Consider the following 20273-nt stretch of genomic DNA (forward strand, 5'->3'; position numbering starts at 1 on the left):
AAAAGAAGAGCAAAGAACGAAAAAAGGAAAAAGGAAACAAGGAAAAAGAGCGCAAAAGGAAAAAGAGAGAGAAAAAGGAAAAGAGAGAGAAAAAAGAAGAAGAAGAAAGGCAAACCTCTCCTCCCCCCCTCCCCCCCTTCTTCCCTCCCTCCCCCCCCTTCTCTCCCTCCCTCCCCCCCCCCTCCCTCCCTTCTCTCCCTCCCTCCCTCCCCCCTTCTCTCCCTCCCTCCCTCCCTCCCCCCCCCTTCTCTCCCTCCCTCCTCCCCCCCTTCTCTCCCTCCCTCCCCTTCTCTCCCTCCCCTCCCCCCCCCTTCTCTCCCTCCTCCCCCCCCTTCTCTCCCTCCCCCCCCTTCTCTCCCTCCCTCCCCCCCCTTCTCTCCCTCCCTCCCTCCCCCCTTCTCTCCCTCCCTCCCCCCTCTCCTCCCCTCTCTCTCCCTCCCTCCCCCTCTCTCTCCCTCCCTCCCCCTTCTCTCCCTCCCTCCCCCCCTTCTCTCCCTCCCTCCCCCCTCTCTCTCCCCTCTCTCTCCCTCCCTCCCCCCTCTCTCTCCCTCCCTCCCCCCTTCTCTCCCTCCCTCCCCCCCTTCTCTCCCTCCCTCCCCCCTTCTCTCCCTCCCTCCCTTCTCTCCCTCCCTCCCTCCCCCCCTTCTCTCCCTCCCCCCCTTCTCTCCCTCCCTCCCCCCCCTTCTCTCCCTCCCTCCCCTTCTCTCCCTCCCTCCCCCCCCTTCTCTCCCTCCCCCCCTTCTCTCCCTCCCCCCCTTCTCTCCCTCCCTCCCCCCCTCCTCTCCCTCCCTCCCCCCTCCTCTCCCTCCCTCCCCTCCCTCCCTCCCCCCTCCTCTCCCTCCCTCCCCTCCTCTCCCTCCCTCCCCTCCTCTCCCTCCCCTCCCCCCCCCTTCTCTCCCTCCCTCCCCCCCCTTCTCTCCCCCCCCTTCTCTCCCCCCCTCACCCCTCCCTCCTAAAAACAGGCTAAAAAGATGTGTATTGTCTCCAGACAAGACAGCCAGTGAAACTCTGCAGGTCCACGCAACTGTGGGAGTTACAAATAGTGTGACATGAACTGGCTGTCTTGTCTGGAGACAATACACATCTTTTTAGCCTGTCTTGATGCTCTCTCCACTCACATTGTTTTGTTTCTTAAAGACTTGATTAGTTGTAAGTATTCGCATTCCAACCATTATTCATGTAAATTGAGTGTGTCTTTATAAGCTCCGGGCTTAGAGCTCCGAAAGCTTGTGTGGCTTTTGCTACCAAATAAACCTGTTGGACTTTAACCTGGTGTTGTTAAACTTCTTACTGTGTTTACCCCAGTCCAACGCCGGCATCTCCACATTATACCTACGTTTGTGAGCCGAGCTGCACTTGGGCAATATAAAAACATCGCATGATATACAGCCAGCACTTGAAGGCCTGGAACCTCTACACACACTATCCATGGAACTGCTGTGTCATTCCCTTTTGGCTTTGAACCTGTGTTCCTATATGAAACACCCATAATAATTTAAAGACTGATGCTTCACGTTGTTGGGATAATGTAAATTAGAAGACTGGAAATGCACAGCACATTGGCAAACATCTGGGAACAGAACCGATTATACCTGTGTCGGGCTCCACTTTAAAGCTTTTTAATCTCAATGCAATGTACAAACCCAATTCTCAAGCAGTATGGAATTTCAGTTTATGCAATGGTTTAGTGAGAAATATTTTATTAACCTTTAGCCTCAGCATGAGCTGAAACCACAGGTAGTGACGGCCCTGCAATTGTTGAAACAAAACGAAGAGTTGTGTGGGTTATATGCCAACATTTTATACTGGTATATAATAGTCAGCAAATACCATTGGTTATATTGTGACAATTTTTGCACACACACAGCTTGAGGAGACATTTGCAAAAATGATTTGAAAACTTTATTAGAGGCAATGTGAATATATATGCAAATCTCATAATTAAGATCTCTAAACCAAGAGTAACCAAGTTGCTGGTGCTTATTCTGACATTGCGAAACTTACCACTTGGGACATATTCTTATGGATATTTTACACTAGCATATTTGTTATGCAATGCAATCCAAAATTCCATCCCAAAATCTGCTATTTTTCCTTGGCATATTTTAAAGCGGACAAGTTGAAGTGGGCTGCTATGGTAACAAGTTTGTTTTCTCTTTTGGTGGGAAATGTATACATGGTGCTTGACCTAAAGATTCTTGATAATTATAATCCCATGAAAACATTTGAAAAGTAAGCAAAAAAATCTTAATTTTATTAACGTATCAGTGCAGTGAGATTTGGTCACAGAGGCACAATTATGACTTGGAGAATTATAGGACACAACTACATTTTTAAATATAGGTTTCAAAAACATAGGGTTTGATTAATGGACATTTACAAATTTATCGTATTTTTAAAAAAATACAACATATACCTTTCCTCTTTGATCTGAAAGCAATTGTGGGTACAAACAAAATCAAGCAGCTCCTTGCTTTATTCACAACTGCAGTTTAACTACAGGTAAAAGGTTTGACATTGAACTCAAAACAATAAAATGCACTAAATGTTCAGAAACAGAAATAAGATCAGTCTCCACAACGGAGCTGTTAGTTTTTTTAATGTAAAAAGCCATGTGACCTTAAAGGAAGCAGGAAAAATATAGCTTAAGAATGTGCAAGCTGCAACTTTAAATTAAACACATATCCTGATTTGAGACAGGAATGGAAATCACAACATTTTTATATCGTCTTTCTTTTTCTCCTTAGAATGTCGATTAGCAACTGCACTATATGATCTTGCAGTTACAGATCTATTGGGGGAAATTGGTATCTTTTAAAGGCAGTCAAATGTATTACGGCACAGAAAATAAAAGGCAAACATTTAAAAATAACATGGCATATCTCAACATCAATTTCAAAACCAATAATCAAGAAACTAGACAGTTAAGTTGAAGCATAAATGCTTCTAAATGAGACGATTATTGTGCAAATCTGGATCTACTGGCCATTTTCCTCCTCTCGTCATATTTACGAAGACCACTTTGAACCATAATTTCTGGACTTTCAGGCCTACCCTCGAGTGCAGCATCCTACAGGTGCAGGGAGGGTGCTGATTGGTGGCAGTGATATTTCCAGAAGTTTCAAACTCACAGTAAGGTAACTGAAGTCAAGCTGTGTTTTCAATATGAAACATTTGTACAGTGAAGTCAGATTCTAACATTTACATTTGCTCAATGTCCTTTGTCATAATAAAGATATCTTCTATATGCAAATATGTAGTCCAGCTTAACTGCTAAATGGGGCAGGTTACTTCAAAATTACATGGTAGCCTTCAGTATTTTCAGCTGTAAAATAAAAAAAAACTTATGATACATCTGCTTAATATTGGGTTGGCTTGAACAAATTGCTCGTGAAGAATACATACCTTTTATTGTGCTGATGACAAAGCAACTTTCATCTTGGAGGTTGTGAACCATCTGCAAAATACATTTTCAGAAAGTAAACACTTTTTTTTAGGAACATGTGGAGAACAAAAAGGTTCAATTATTACCCCAAACACCCAGTGTGACATTTCTATATACAGCCAATGTGAGGTGGCACAGTGGCTAGCACTGCTGCCCCATAGCACTAAGACGACGGGTTCAATTCCGGCCTCAAGTAACTGCCTGTGTGGAGTTTGCACATTGTGTCTACGTGGGTTTCCCGAGTACGCCAGTTTCCTCCCACACTTCAAATATGTGCAGGTTAGGTTGACTGGCTCTGCTCAATTGCCCCCAAGTGTCAGGGGGATTAGCAGGATAAATACATGATTATGGAGATAGTGCATGGGTGGGATTGTCATCAGTGTAGGCTAGATGCGCTGAATGGTCTCCTTCTGCACTGTAGGAATTCTATGATAATTTCAAGAAACGAGTTGAAATGTCCAACTGTATTCCAGAGACGAGCAGAAAAAGGAAATCTTCAAAGCTACAGGCTTAAGATAAATCCAGTTTCCAAGACTCACTAAAGACCTCCTCTCAAACTCTAAGATTTCCTCAGATACAGTCCTTTCTTTTGAGGGCAAGATGTGTTTTTTTTTCTAAGTGCATTTGGCTTAGTCGGTAGAACCCTCATTTTAGTGCACTTGAGCATAAAAATTGACAACACACTGGAATTAGGAGGAGAGTATTTGGATGAGCTTAATGCCTACTCTGCCAACTCAGGTGGATAGTGAAGATCATTTGGCACTATGTGAAGAGTGACAAAGATTAAGGGATTTAGAGAACAGAGTGGCTCTGCATGTTTAGAGAACTATTTGCTCATGTGAAGGGCAAACATCAACACAGACTAGTTGAATCAAATGGCCCGTTTCTGTGGTATGAATTTCACTTCATTTCCATCGAGACCTTGATATGTGAAAAACATAATAACCGTATAAACCTAATAATTGTGGAGGACATGTCTTAAACACCCGCTTATCTTCACAACATAGCCTTGCACCATTTATAAAGGGAGGTAGTGGTATTATCACTGGACTATTGAGACCAAGGTAATGTTCTGGAAACCTGGGTTCGAATAAATAAAATGGAATTCAACAAAAATCTGGAAGTAAAAGTCTAATGATGACCATGACACTCAAATGTTGTAAAAACCCAGCTGGTTCACAAACGTCCTTTAGGGAAGAAAATCCTTACCTGGTCTGGCCTGCACATGACCCACAGTCATGTGGTTGGCTCTTAAATGCCCTCTGGAATGGCCTAGCAAGCCACTTTTCATGGGCAAATAGGGATGCGCAACAAATGCTGGCCTTGCCAGTGATGCCCATATTCCATGAAAGAATTTTTTAAAATCCATTAGTGACGTGAAAAATTGAGGTTGAGCACTAATGTGCAGCATGATGTAGCTAAAAGCTTGGAGCCAAAAAAAGGAGCAGTCTTAAACACTGGATCAACAATCTATGATACTAAAACCTGACCTATTTCTATTTGTCCATCGTTTGCATCAATGATGGCTAAAGGAATTGAAACTTAAAATGCTCACAACTGAAACACAAATAAATGGTCTGAGTTTGGTGCTTTCCTTGGGCTCCAATCCAATTTATGGTCATTTTAAATTTCGGTGTAGTCTAATAAGATATATGGGAGTAGTTTGCCTTCGGTAAAATGGGTGCAACAATAGGGGCTTTTTTAATCTAACGTCCCAATTGTGTTCACGAAGGAAATGCCAGGCCACAATCTAATATACTGAATTTGATTTACTTTGTGCTCAAGTTAGACAGTTGAACACACTGCAGTTCCAAAGGCAAATGTTGTAAATTAGAAGTTTAAATTAGGTTTTATATCAATTGCAATATATTATAAAAATGCTAGTTTCCACATACACTGACAACACCCAGTTGTACCTCATCACCATCTCTTTCAATCCTTTGAGTTTCTAAATTCACAGACTGCTTGTTCAACATCCAGTACTGGATGAACAGAAATGTCCTCTAATGGGATACTGGGAAGACCGAAGTCATTGTCTTTGGCCCTCATGACAAACTCTGTTCCCTAGCCACTGATTTCATCCCTTTCTGAAGTTGAACTAATGGCATAGATGTGTGTTTTGAAGCTCATCTTGGGGTCAGAACAAAGATCATCTAATTCCATCTCTGCAACATCATCTGCCTCCACCCCTTCCACAGCTCACCGGCTGCTGATAATCTTCATCCATATCTTTGTTAGCTCAAGATTTGAAATTCTAACACACACCTGACTGGCTTCCCACACCCTATCCTCTATAAAGTTGAGGTCATCCAAAAACCTGCGACTCATATCCAGAATCATACCAAATCCTGTTCACCCATCACCTTATGCTTGCTGTCCCACATTGGCTCCTGGTTGAGCAATGTTTCCATATATAAAATTCATTGCCTCGCTTCTCCCCATCTCTATAATCCTCGCCAACTCCACAATACAAGATAGCTGAGCTCCTTCAATTACAATGTCTTGAGCATCCCTGATTTATATTGCTCCATCAAAAGAGCCTTCAGCTGTCAGAACTCCAAGCTCTGGAGTTCTCTCCCTAAACTTCTCCACCTCTCTACCTTGTTTGCCTCCTTTCAGACATGCATTAAAACACATTTCTTTGACAAGCTTGTGATCATGTGACCTAATGTCTCCTCCTGTGGCTGAGTGTCATACTTTGTTTCATGATGATCATGTGTGAAGCACCTCGAGACCTTTTATTACTTAAGGCCCCTTTATAAATACAGACTGATATTATGTGCGCAAGAACTTTAAATTACTAATACCCCCAAACATATAGGCAACCACAATCTCCAGATCAATTTAAGCTATATTTCTAAAATTCATATCTTTGCCTTGTTTTGCAAGGTTTGCGAAAACAAAATTACAAACTGAACATTCTACACCTTCTGTCAATGCAATTGTTTATGCTAATGCAGCCATTTTCAACTTTTTTTGCTGGTCAATTAAATTCAGCAGCTTTAGAGAATAATAGAGATTAGGAGACTAGTGAAGGGAAGATTTTTTTTAAAAAAATCAAGAAAACAAGTTTGGTACAGACAAGTTCAGTAAAACTCTTCGCCACTCCTAAATTCTCTCATACTTGTCGGAGAGAGAGAGGCCTTAAGCCAAAGGGTGCATAAGAGTCTGAAAGGGAGAACTCGTTCGTTGTTGTCTACTGGCAGTCTGGGATTATTGGGAAGAGTGTAGAAAAGTTTGTCCAGCACAGGCCTGACCTGGAAAGCAGGCGTCGCGTCATTGGTGGGGAAAGGGCAAATAAAAGCTGCACAGTTATACCTCTGCACGGTGCCTGTGAACTGCACTAGCTGGAAGTCCACTGCTAGCCACCTGATTTTCTCCCAGTCAGCAGCCATGTTCAGAGATGTTCCCACTTACTGCCTTGCACTTCAGGTCATATGTGATCTTTGAACTGTTCCGGAAATCCACACTTTGTGACGTCCACATAGTGTGTTCAATCCCTCCTCACCCAGAAGCATGTGCTCAGGTACCACATCTGATAAAGCAACAGTCAACATATTGCAGGTAACCAGGGCAGGCATACAGCACGTTAAGTCCGCACTGTGTCCTTTTTAAAATGTTTAAAGCCGGATATATTTCAGATACACCTCTGTAGAGGTGGAGGTTGGAAAAAAATTTCAAAGGAAAGAATTTCAGGATCAAAAAGTTAGAATTCCACCAAAAGCCAGAAACTTTTCATCCCTGCTTATGTCCACCAGAGAGGACAAAGGATGGGTCAGTTTAATGCATTATCTAAAAGCTGGCACCTCTGACACTATAGCATTCCCTCTCTCTGGCACTGAAAAGTGTCACCCTGGAATACATGCTCATGTCTCTAGAGCTTGAACTTAAGACATTATGACTCGGTTAAAAGTGCTGCTGCTTCTGAACCAATACTAACACCTACATTCTTGTGGGGTGAAGAAATGTAATAAATGCACAGTTAAGAACAGTCCCAATCCAGCTCTTTATAGACTCATGACCATGGCAACAGTTACTGAACTTGGATGATTCTCAGATTTTTCAGCAACAACATTCCTACTTACCTGATCACTGACGAGAACATGAATACCTGTTGGACCCTGTCTGTACACCTGGTTTATCTGGTTAGGGGATATATTAAAGATAGTAGCAATCTTTTTGGCAAGTTCTGCTGTTGTCAGTTCTTCCAGGTAGATAGCATGGTACACTAGAGAAGAAAAGAATGATTATAAAATGATTCTATCCACAGTGTGCAGTCACTAATTCTTGCTAATTAATTTAAATATCATGTCCTCGGGTGGATGGAGCTATTACGAGGGGGCATAACTATAGGGTTCATGGTGGGAGATATAGGAAGGATATCAGAGGTAGGTTCTTCACGCAGAGAGTGGTTGGGGTGTGGAATGGACTGCCTGCAGTGATAGTGGAGTCAGACACTTTAGGAACATTTAAGCGGTTATTGGATAGGCACATGGAGCACACCAGGATGGTAGGGAGTGGGATAGCTTGATCTTGGTTTCAGATGAAGGTCGGCACAACATCGTGGGCCGAAGGGCCTGTTCTGTGCTGTACTGTTCTATGTTCTATGTACATTTAGTTATAGCACAAATACTAATACTGAACAGAAGATAGCATAGTGGTTACATTACTGCACTAGTAATTCAGCGGCCTGGACTAATGATCTAGAAAAGAGAGTTCAAATCCTGCTGTGGCAGTTTGTAAATGTGAGTTCAGTTAATTAAATAAATTAATAAAAAAATTAATGCCAGTGAACCTATCAATCGAAAAACCAAAATGATCCATTAGAGAAGGAAGCCTCTTGTCCTGAGCCACTGTGCTATTAACCTCTGGTCACTCCAAACCCACAGCAATGGCTCTTAACTGCCCTCTAAAAAGGTCTATCAAACCACTACAAAAACAAGCACAAAAAAAAATGAACCACCTTGCACTACAAAGCCCACTGAGCCCAGTCAATCCTGCAAAGTACTCCTGAGTAACATCTGGGTCTTGTGCCAAAACAGCCATCTCAGTAACAAGTCAAGCAGATTACCAAGAGCACCAGCATGAGGGGAGACCCTGTCTTCACCAATCTACCTGTGACGATTGTGTCTATCCACGGCAATGTTGGTAGGAGCAATCACAGCATTGCCCGTGGGGCGAAGTGAGAACACCCTCCATCGAGCTGTCTGAGACTACGTTAAATGGGATAGATTCAGATCACATCTTGCAGCTCAAAGTTGGGCATTGGTGAAGTACTGAAGCTATCAGCAGCAGAATTGCATCCCACTGCATTCAGCAACCATCTGGCATATTCCTCATTTTACCATTACTGCCAAGCTAACCAACCATTCCACATTCAATGACTGTAAAAAAGCAGGCTAGAGACATCCTTGCAACCGATCAGATCAAAGCTCTGCAATCCTGCCACATCGAGTCACAAATGGTAATGGACAATTAAACAACCAATAGGAGGAGGGGGGGCTCCATGAACATCTCCATCCTCAGTACACAAACGTGAAAGACAAGCACTCAACTATCTTCTTCCAGAAGTGTGAAGTGGCTGGTCAATCACAGCCTCTCCCCGAGGTCCCCATCATTACATTGCCAGTCTCCAACCAATTCATGAGATATCAAGAAACAACTAAGTGCTATGGAGAAAACAAAGTATGGATCTTGACAACATTCTGGCTGTAGTGCTGAAGATTTGTGCTCCAGAACTCTTCAGTCAAGCTGTTCAAGTAAAGCTACAACACTGGCATCTATCCAACTAAGTAAAAAATTGCCAAGGTTGGTGCTCTTTACAAGGACAAATCCAATCTGCTCAATCCCTGTCCCATCAGCCTGTGCTTAATTGTAATGTGATAGAAAATGTCATCAACTGTGCTGCCAAATGGTGAGGGGCTGTTGCTGATGATTAAAGTTGTTAAGTTCCATTCACAAGTCCTCTGAAAATAGAATAGGCTATGCTCACATTCAGCAAAATCTAGATAAGATCCAAAATTGGGGATGTGGTAACATTCATTCCTCAAGTGCCAGGTAATGATCATCTCCAACAAGAGTGTGTGAACACTTCCCCGTGACTTCAATGGCATGGCTATCATTAACACCCTGGAGGTTACCAGAATCACAATTGGAATGGCACAAATATTGGAACACAAGAGCAGGTCAGAGGTTGGTTATTTTGCAGAAAGTGAATGACCTCCTGACTCCCCACAGCCTTTTCATCATCAAGGCAAAAGTCAAGATTATGATGGAATACTTTCCACTAGCCTGGAACATAACCACCTCCCAAGTCATACCCCAACCACTGGAAGTACATTGCCATTCCTTCATCGTCACTGGGTCAAAAGACCTGGAACTCTCAATCTAATACACAATGACGACATTTTCATCACTTGGACTGCACCAGTTCAAAAAGGTACTTCATCCACCGCCTTCTAGGTCAATTAGGAATGGCCAATAAATTATGGCTTGCCAGCAATTCGCACATCCCACGAATGAATTTGTTTTAAATAAGTGGATGTAAGGCAGACTATTACTCCGAATGAATTATAAGCAGCCAATGTTGAATAGTCTTATGAAAATGGCTTCCATTTCATGTTAGCTCCACAGAGCATTCTGAGGGACACTACCTTTAAGAAATATTTAACCAATTTCTACAAAAGACAAGTTTTTGAGATTTTCAGCCGTGGAATTTTCTCAGTATATCATATATCACATCATAGCTAAAGATTGACGCAACCTATGCACTGTCTGGTTCATCAAGAATCATTCAGATTCAGGCTTTACAGCAAATGCAACAAAAAAAATAATATTTTCTCCAACTAAATGTGTACATGTTCATGCACATATCTTCTGCAAAGATTAAACATGGTTTTAAGAACTTTAGTTTTGTGAACTCCATTAAAGTAAGGCTCATCTCTTGCAAATGTGATATTTTCATAGTTATTGCCAGTGAAGCAGGTTTGAAGAAACTCATTTTACTTGAGTCGGACAATGTTTAAACTTATCACATCCTCTTCCAAATAGACATTTGTTAATTCTTCATAATGATCACAAGATAGTGGAGATTTACCAGGATGTTTGCTTAGAAGACGGTTCTCAAGGAGAGACTGGAAAAGTTAAAACTATTCACCTTGGAGCAGAAGTTGAGGTGAAAATAATAGAGGATTTCAAGAGGATGAGAGGCTTTGATAAGACGAGATAGAGAAAAATTATTTCCTCTGTCAAATGGGTTAATGATCAGAGGTCATACATTGAAAAGCATATGCAATATATAACAGGATATTTATTTCCCCCCATCTTCCTCGTCAAAGTTGGAGCAAAGTAGTCAAAAGTCAGAACAGTTCACCTGAAAAGATAGTGCAAGATAATTCCAGAAATAATTTTTTTTTAAAAAGGATCTTGGATAGGTTCTTGAAGATGATGAACCTACACAGGGTTATGGAAAAAAAGTGGGGATGCGGATGAGTAAGGGTGCTTTTGCAAAGGGCTGATACAGATATGATATAGAACAGATGGAGACAATTGAGCCTAACTTTATATGATTCTATGAGTTGAGGGGACAGGTTGCATTGACTAGGCTCATATTCCCTCGAATATGGAAAATATAATTGAATTATGATGATTAAAGGGCTTGATAGGGTGGAGAGAACAAAATTATTTTCTCTGGTGGGGGAGCCCAGAACAAAGGCAGACACTGACATCAAGCGATCTCACTTCCTCCTCTTGAGCAGTGTATTTGGAATGGGAAAACACTTTTATAAAGGGGAAACACTGGGGCAAGATCCACTGAACACAGTTGCACCACCAAAGAGTTGCTAAGATGGATGACATACTGTAACGTGTGATGACAATACTTTTGTTATGAGCCAGATTCAAATATTTGGGGAGAAATGCTATAGTTGTCATGATGGACAGTTAGTGGAGACAATGCTTTATTTGGTAAGGATATTGAGCCTTTGTGCAAGTAACTTTGCACTGATGTTTCAGGCATTGACTGTTAGTTCTGCTATTCACAGTAGTCACCTGTCCCTGGTTGCAACTGCATTTTTTCTCTTGTCTGCTGAAAAGCTATGTCCCTGTAAGGCAATGTTAATCAAGAAATAATAGGCTATAATAGTTTTGGGATGGAATGCAGTGTAGCATTCAAAATCTATCCAAGTACTCAAATTGTGCCTGTATAATACTGACAATGTGCTCCACTAAGACCCTGGTAAAGTGTGCACAACACAATTTGACCCTTGCCCTTAGGTTTTGCAGCAGGTGCCTCCAGCCACAGTTCCACCACATATTCCCTTGAACCTCCATGCACCTTCAAATGAGAATGTCATTTTAGATTGCTGACTAAGAAATCATAGCATTTCCAAGGTAAAGGATATTCAAATTATTGTTTTCTTATGGTTGCATACTAATCATGGAACCACATCCCCCTCTGTTCACAAATGCTATCGCATTACGTACGTAATGTACGTGTGCGTAATGCTATCGCATTATGTACACGTGACCACAAATCAGGGATGAGTGGTAATTAAAGCACTTTTTGCAACCTGTAGTGAAATGCAAATACTTCCAGACCAGGGTTTACCAACATTTGGCACATTGAAAAGTTCTTGTTCAGTTCGCAGACTAGCCGACAGTAACTCGGCTGTTTCTGGAGACCACGACTGCCATTGGCTGTTTCCAGAGACTGACATCCTTCGGCTGTTTAAAGAAGCCTGGATGTGAGACTGGCAGTGTCACCTTGTAATTCCACAATCGCCTATGCAGCCTTGACGGATCACGCCCAGATTGTCATGGTCACCAAGTGTGCATTAACTGATTAAATTGCTGTATGAAGTATTTTCAGGGTTCTCGACCCATTGAACAGGAATATGTACAAAGACACAGAAGTAAAACAGAAAATACTGCAACCACTCAGCAAATCACTTTGATGTTTCAAACAGAAGTCCTTAATTAGAACTGGAAGATAATGCAAATAATTTATAACGGTGTTGTCCAACACAGACTCCATGGTCCAGGGTCAATAAATTTCTGATGCCTTATCTTTGCAATATTTGCTTATCCGTCTTGTAAGGGAAAAAAAAGGTCCTTCAGATGAAAAGGTTGGACATCCCGGTTGTAGTTTATTTCAAATGAGTGGAATTACTAGACTTCAAGTGGAGAGTATTATAGGAAAGATGTGGAAGTGTTGGAAAGGGTGCAGAGGAGATTTACCAGGATGTTGCCTGGTATGGTGGGAAAATCATATGAGGAAAGGCTGAGGGGCTTGAGGTTGTTTTCGTTAGAGAGAAGGTGGTTAAGAGGTGACTTAATAGAGGCATACAAGATGATCAGAGGATTAGATAGGGTGGATAGAGAGACACTTTTTCCCCAGATGGTGATGGCTAGCACGAGGGGACATAGCTTTAAATTGAGGGGTGAGAGATATAAGACCGATGTTAGAGATAGGTTCTTTACTCAGAGAGTAGTAATCATAGAATCATAGAAACCCTACAGTGCAGAAGGAGGCCATTCGGCCCATCGAGTCTGCACCGACCACAATCCCACCCAGGCCCTACCCCCACATATTTACCCGCTAAGCCCTCTAACCTACGCATCTCAGGACTCTAAGGGGCAATTTCTAACCTGGCCAATCAACCTAACCCGCACATCTTTGGACTGTGGGAGGAAACCGGAGCACCCGGAGGAAACCCACGCAGACACGAGGAGAATGTGCAAACTCCACACAGACAGTGACCTGAGCCGGGAATCGAACCCAGGACCCTGGAGCTGTGAAGCAGCAGTGCTAACCACTGCGCTACCGTGCCGCCCTAGTAAGGGCGTGGAATGCCCTGCCTGCAGCAGTAGTGGACTAGTCAACATTAAGAGCATTCAAATGGTTATTGGATAAACATATGGATGATATTGGAATAGTGTAGATTAGAGGGGCTTTAGATTGGTTCCACTGGTCGGCGCAACATCGAGGGCCAAAGGGCCTGTACTGCACTGTAATGTTCTATGAAATATTAATTTTCCTATTCATAGAATTCCTACAGTGCAGGAGGAGGCCATCCGGTCCATCGAGTCTGCAACAACTCTGACAGAGCATTCCACCCAGGCTCCCCACCTTATCTCTGTAACCGTACGCATTTATCCCACCAATCCCCTTAACCGACATATCTTGGGAGACCAAAGGTCAATTTTGTATGGCCAATCCACCTAATCTGCACATCTTTGGACTGTGGGAGAAAACCAGAGCACCCAGAAGAAGCCCATGCAGAAACAGAGAGAAAGTGAAATTTCACACAGGCACTCAGGAACCTGGGTCCCTGGCGCTGTGGGACAGCAATGCTAAACACTGTGCCACCATGTCATTGTTTATGTTCTATTACTGTCAAGACTGTTGATGAATGTATCTGTATAAATCACCAAAGTAACGTAGGTAGGTCTTGTGGCACAGTGGTAGTGCACCTACATCTGGACCAGATGTTCTGGGTTCAAATCCAATGTGGAGATGCCGGCGTTGGACTGGGGTAAACACAGTAAGAAGTTTAACAACACCAGGTTAAAGTCCAGCAGGTTTATTTGGTAGCAAAAGCCACAAGCTTTCGGTGTACTGTCTGGAGACAATACACATCTCTTTAACCCGTCTTAATGCTCTCTCCACTCACATTGTTTGTACCTTAAAGACTTGATTAGCTGCAAGTATTCGCATTCCAACCATTATTCTGTAAATTGAGTTTGTGTCTTTATATGCCCTGTTTGTGAACAGAATTCCCACTCACCTGAAGAAGGGGCTTAAGGCTCCGAAAGTTTGTGGCTTTTGCTACCAAATAAACCTGTTGGACTTTAACCTGGTGTTGTTAAACTTCTTACTGTTCAAATCCAATGCCAGGACTCGTTGACCATGGAAGGAGTCTTCATAATGGAGTTCAACAGGCTGCTAAGAACTAGGAGCAGGAGTAGGCAATTCAGCCCACTGAGCCTGCTCCACCATTCAATACAATCATGGTTGATCTTGGTCTCGGCCTCAACTCTCTTGCTGTTCTCCGTAACCGTTCAACCCATTACTAATTAAAAATCTGTCTATCTCTGCCTTAAATTTATTCAATATTCCGGCATCCACCATACTCCAGGGTAGTGAATTCCACAGATTCACAACCCTTTGAGAAGTAGTTTCTCCTCATCCGTTTTAAATCTGTTGCCTCTTATCCTAAAACTATGACCTCTCTTCTAGATTGCCCCACAAGAGAAAGCATCTGTCCTACTTTGTCAATACATAGAACATAGAACAGTACAGCACAGAACAGGCCCTTCGGCCCACGATGTTGTGCCGAGCTTTATCTGAAACCAAGATCAAGCTATCCCACTCCCTATCATCCTGGTGTGCTCCATGTGCCTATCCAATAACCGCTTAAATGTTTCTAAAGTGTCTGACTCCACTATCACTGCAGGCAGTCCATTCCACACCCCAGCCACTCTCTGCGTAAAGAACCTACCTCTGATATCCTTTTATCATTTTATATACCTCAATTCGATCACCTCTCATTCTTCTAAATTCGAGAAGTATAGACCTCAGCTGCCCAATCTCTCTTCATTAGAGAACCCCCTCATCTCTGGAATCAGTGAACCTCCTCTGAACTTCCTCTGATGCCACTGTAAATAGTTGGGGCCCGAGGGCCGAACCCACTAGTTACATATTGCCAACCAGAAAAGAAAACATTTATCCCAACTCTCTGCTTTGTCAGTTAGCCAGTCTTCTACTCAAACTAATAAATTACCCCTATTCCCATGTAATCTTACCTTGTGTATTAACCTTTATGCTGCACTTTATTAAACACCTTCCTGAAGTGCAGATATCCTACATCTACAGGATTCCCATTATCCACTTGGCTTGTTATATCTTTGAAGAACTCTGATGCCCTCATCAGAACAGGACATGACGCTCAACTCATCGATCGACAGTTCCGACGCGCCACAGTGAAAAACCGCACTGACCTCCTAAGGCAAACACGGACAAGGCGGACAGAGTACCCTTCGTCATCCTGTACTTCCCCGGAGCGGAGAAGCTATGACATCTTCTCCGGAGCCTTCAACATGCCATCGATGAAGACAAACATCGCGCCAAGGCCATCCCCACACCTCCACTACTTGCCTTCAAACAACCGCGCAACCTCAAACAGATCATTGTATGCCAGCAAACTACCCAGCCTTCAGGAGAACAGTAACCACGACACCACACAACCCTGCCACAGTAACCTCTGCAAGACGTGCCGGATCATCGACACGGATGCCATCATCTCACGTGAGGACACCATCCACGTACACGGTACATACTCGTGACTCGGCCAACATTATCTACCTGATACGTTGCAGGAAAGGATGCCCCATGGCATGGTACATTGGCGAGACCATGCAGACGCTACAACAACGGATGAATGAACACCGCTCAACAATCACCAGGCAGGAGTGTTTCCTTCCTGCTGGGGAACACTTCAACAGTCACGGGCATTCAGCCTCTGATCTTCGGGTAAGCATTCTCCAAGGCAGCCTTCACGACACACGACAGCGCAGAGTCGCTGAGCAGAAACTGATAGCCAAGTTCCGCACACGAGGATAGCCTCAACCGGGATCTTGGGTTCACGTCACACTATCTGTAACCCCCACGATTTGGTTGGGCTTGCAAAATCTCTAACTGTCCTGGCTGGAAACCAATCACACCTCTTTAACCTGTGCTTAAGCCTCTCTCCACTCATTGTCTGCACCTGTAAAGACTTGATTACCTGTTAAGACTCTCATTCCAACCATTATCTTGTAATTGAGTTTGTGTCTATATATGCCCTGTTTGTGAACCTGATGAAGGGGCAACGCTCCGAAAGCTCATGCTACTAAATAAACTTGTTGGATTTGAAGAACTCTAGCAAATTAGTCAAACATTATTCACATGGTCTTCGTAAGACCATGCTGACTCTGATGGATTGTGTTTTGACTTTCCCGTTAGTACTTCCTTAATAATGGATCCTAACAATTTCCCAACAACAGATGTTAAACTAACTAGTCTATAGTTTCCTACTCTCTGCCTCTCTCCCTTATTGAATAATGGCATTACATTAGCGTTTTTCCACTGGAACCTTTCCTGCATCCAAGGAATTTTGGAATATTATAACCTATCTCCGCTGCCACTCCCTTTAAAGATGTGGAGATGCTGGCGTTGGACTGGGGAAGGCACAGTAGGAAGTCTCACAACACCAGATTAAAGTCCAACAGGTTTATTTGATGAAGGAGCTGCACTCTGAAAGCTTGTGCTACCAAATAAACCTGTTGGACTTTAACCTGGTGTTGAGATTTCTTACTTCCTTTAATACCCTAGGATGTAGGCCATCAGGCACTGGGGATTTGTCTGCCTTCAATCCCAATAGTTTGTTGAGTACTGTTTCCCTATTGATGATGATTGTTCTAAGTTCCTCCCTTTCTATTTCCTCTGCATTACCTGTTACTATTTGGATGGTACTAGTGTCCTCCACTATAAAAATTGAGGCAAAATATTGATTTAGCGTCTCCGCCATTTCTGTGTTCCCCACTATTAATGCCCCGGTTTCATCCTCCAAGGAACTAACATTTACTTTAGCTACTCTCTTCCCTTTTATATACTTATTGAAGCTTTTCCTATATTTTGTGCTAGTTTTCTTTCATAATTTATCTTTGGTCTTTTTATTACTTTTTTTAAAAAAACCTTTGATGATCTTTAAAAGTTTCCCACTCTTCCAGCCTGCCACTGGCCATTGCAGTACGGTATGCTTTCGTTTTTGTCTTTAACTTCCTTGCTTAGCCGTGGATGATTTTTTCTCCTCTTACAATCTTTCTTCCGCTCTAGAATATGTTTTAGTTGGGAGAAATTCAATATTCCCTTCAACAACTGCCACTGTTCATCAACTGTCTATCTTTCAGCTTCCCTGCTAAGTCCACTAGGATCAGCTTGGGAATCCTTTCACCACTTTCCCACTATTCCCCAAAGGGAAAAGCAGTGTGTGAAGATATGCTAAAAGAAAAAGTGACCTCAACATTTCAACATTCAATGCAGTTCGCGCACAGAATACAAGATGCAGCCCATACTATCAACAAAACCTTGCTGGATTATGGATATGTGAAGTGAAGCAAATGAGCTTTGCAAACTATTTTACTTCACTACCACCTTCCTGTAGTGGGTCAAATCTTAAACAATAACGAGACAGAGTACAGGAATGAGATAGAGAATCTGGTGAATTGGTGCAGTAACAATAATCTCTCCCTCAATGTCAACAAAACGAAGGAGGTTGTTATCGACTTCAGGAAGCGTAAAAGGAGAACATGCCCCTGCCTACATCAATGGGGACGAAGCAGAAAAGGTTGAGAGCTTCAAGTTTTTAGGTGCCCAGATCGCCAACAACCTGTCCTGGTCCCCCCATGCCGACACTATAGTTAAGAAAACCCACCAATGCCTCTACTTTCTCAGAAGACTAAGGAAATTTGGCATGTCAGCTACGACTCTCACCAACGTTTACAGATGTACCATAGAAAGCATTCTTTCTGGTTGTATCACAGCTTGGTATGGCTCCTGCTCTGTCCAAGACCACAAGGAACTACAAAAGGTAGTGAATGTAGCCCAATCCATCACGCAAACCAGCCTCCCATCCATTGACTCTGTCTACACTTCCCGCTGCCTCAGCAAAGCAGCCAGCATAATTAAGGACCCCACGCACCACGGACATACTTTCTTCCACCTTCTTCCGTGGGAAAAAGATACAAAAGTCTGAGGGCACGTACCAACCGACTCAAGAACAGCTTCCGCCCTGCTGCTGTCAGACTTTTGAATGGACTTACCTTGCATCAAGTTGATTTTTCTCTACACCCTAGCTATGACTGTAACACTACATTCTGCACTCTCGTTTCCTTCTCTCTGAACGGTATGTTTGTCTGTATAGCGTGCAAGAATCAATACTTTTCACTATGTTAATACATGTGACAATAATAAATCAAATCAAAACCCAAGGGAAATTAGAGACAGGCAACAGAAGCTGGCCTTGCCAGCGATGCACACATCCCATGTACAAATATTCTTAAAACTCCTGAAAATTAACCATATGCCAGCAAAGACTAAACTGAAATGAAGGAGTGTAGCAACATCTGCTATGTTACTATTAAAGTTGTTGCGTATTGTAGATCAACATAATAATACATCATACAAATATGAAAATCTGTGCTTTAAAAGTACTTTGTAAATGTTAATATATGTACTCCTGTAGGTTTCAGCCAAATTCTCCATATTCCCCAGTGATAGAGAATTCAATGAAGCCCCTCACTCTCCACCCACACACACATTAACCAGCTCCTCTCACCCTATATAACAAACACCTCTTCCCAGTCCCCCACCCTCCAAACTCCACTCTGCTCCCACTCACTGACTGATGCCCTCCCACCCCCCACTAATGTATATACTCTCTCTTTACTCAGTCACCCATTTACTCATACCCTCCCACCCACCCCAACTCAATCCTCCTCCTCCCTTCCCCCTACTTGGATGTTTCCACCTTGCCCAGATATGGGGAAGCTGGACTGGAAAAGCAACAATGATAATAATAAATAAAAGGGAAATATTTTAGAAATTAGACTCAATTTCTGAACCTTTATAAAACCTCAATGTGGGTGGCACAGTGGCTAGCACTGCTCTCAGCGCCAGTAACCCAGATTCGACTCTCGTCTTGGGTGACTGTCTGCACTCTAGGAATTCTATGGAAGCAACTGTCAGGGCCCAATTATCAGGCCTCAGATACAAGGAGCAATCCCCAACCCCTAAATCCCCACCCCTCCAGCAGGGCCTCATTGCCCCCACCCCAAAACATAGCAACTGCTGCTGAGGGAAGGATCTGGTTGAGACCATAAGAACATAAGAAATAGGAGCAGGAGTAGGCCATTGAGCCCCTTGAGCCTGCCCCGCCATTCAATAAGATCATGGCTGATCTGATAGTGGTTTAGTTCCACTTACCCGCCCGCTCCCCATAACCCTTAATTCCCTTATTGATCAGAAATCTATCTACCCGTGACTTAAACATATTTAACGAGGAAGCCTCCACTGCTTCAATGGGCAGAGAATTCCAGAGATTCACTACCCTCTGAGAGAAGAAGTTCCTCCTCAACTCTGTCCTAAACTGACTCCCCCTTATTTTGAGGCTGTGTCCTCTAGTTCTTGTTTCCTTTCTAAGTGGAATCTCTCTGCCTCTACCCTGTCTAGCCCCTTCATTATCTTATATGTCTCTATAAGATCTCCCCTCAGCCTTCTAAACTCCATCGAGTACAGGCCCAATCTACTCAATCTCTCCTCATAAGCTAACCCCCTCATCTCCGGTATCAACCTGGTGAACCTTCTCGGTACTCCCTCCAAGGCCAATACATCCTTCCGCAAATAAGGGGACCAAAATTGCACACAGTACTCCAGTTGCGGCCTCACCAGTACCTTGTACAATTGCAGCAAGACCTCCCTGCTTTTATACTCCATCCCCTTGGCGATAAAGGCCAACATTCCATTTGCCTTCTTGATTACCTGCTGCACCTGCAAACTGAGTTTTTGCGATTCATGCACAAGGACCCCCAGGTCCCTCTGCACAGTAGCATGTTGTAATTTTTCACCATTTAAATAATAGTTCATTTTACTATTATTCCTTCCAAAGTGGATAACCTCACACTTGTCAACGTTATACTCCATCTGCCAGATCCTCGCCCACTCACTTAGCCTATCCAAATCTCTCTGCAGACTTTCCGCATCCTCCACGCAATTCGCTTTCCCACTCAT

The 20273-nt window shown here is 43.1% G+C and overlaps 1 protein-coding gene across 4 annotated transcripts in view; it reads right to left on the minus strand.

Moving 5' to 3' along the window:
- Window positions 1–2233: 2233 nt before the first annotated feature.
- Window positions 2234–20273, minus strand: part of LOC144495878 (upstream-binding protein 1-like) — a 104298-nt gene continuing 86258 nt past the window's right edge. For all 4 annotated transcript variants that reach the window (XR_013498350.1, XM_078216566.1, XM_078216565.1 and 1 more), the window contains 3 exons: window positions 7531–7673; window positions 3406–3457; window positions 2234–3325 (listed from right to left, as the gene is read on the minus strand). Coding sequence is in view for 3 of the 4 variants with exons in the window: in XM_078216566.1 (XP_078072692.1) it covers window positions 3288–3325; window positions 3406–3457; window positions 7531–7673 (233 nt within the window). In the remaining variant the exon portion in view is untranslated. The remainder of the gene's footprint in view (window positions 3326–3405; window positions 3458–7530; window positions 7674–20273) is intronic.

This window comes from Mustelus asterias, chromosome 7, assembly GCF_964213995.1.
Source record: "Mustelus asterias chromosome 7, sMusAst1.hap1.1, whole genome shotgun sequence".
NCBI lineage: Eukaryota > Metazoa > Chordata > Chondrichthyes > Carcharhiniformes > Triakidae > Mustelus > Mustelus asterias.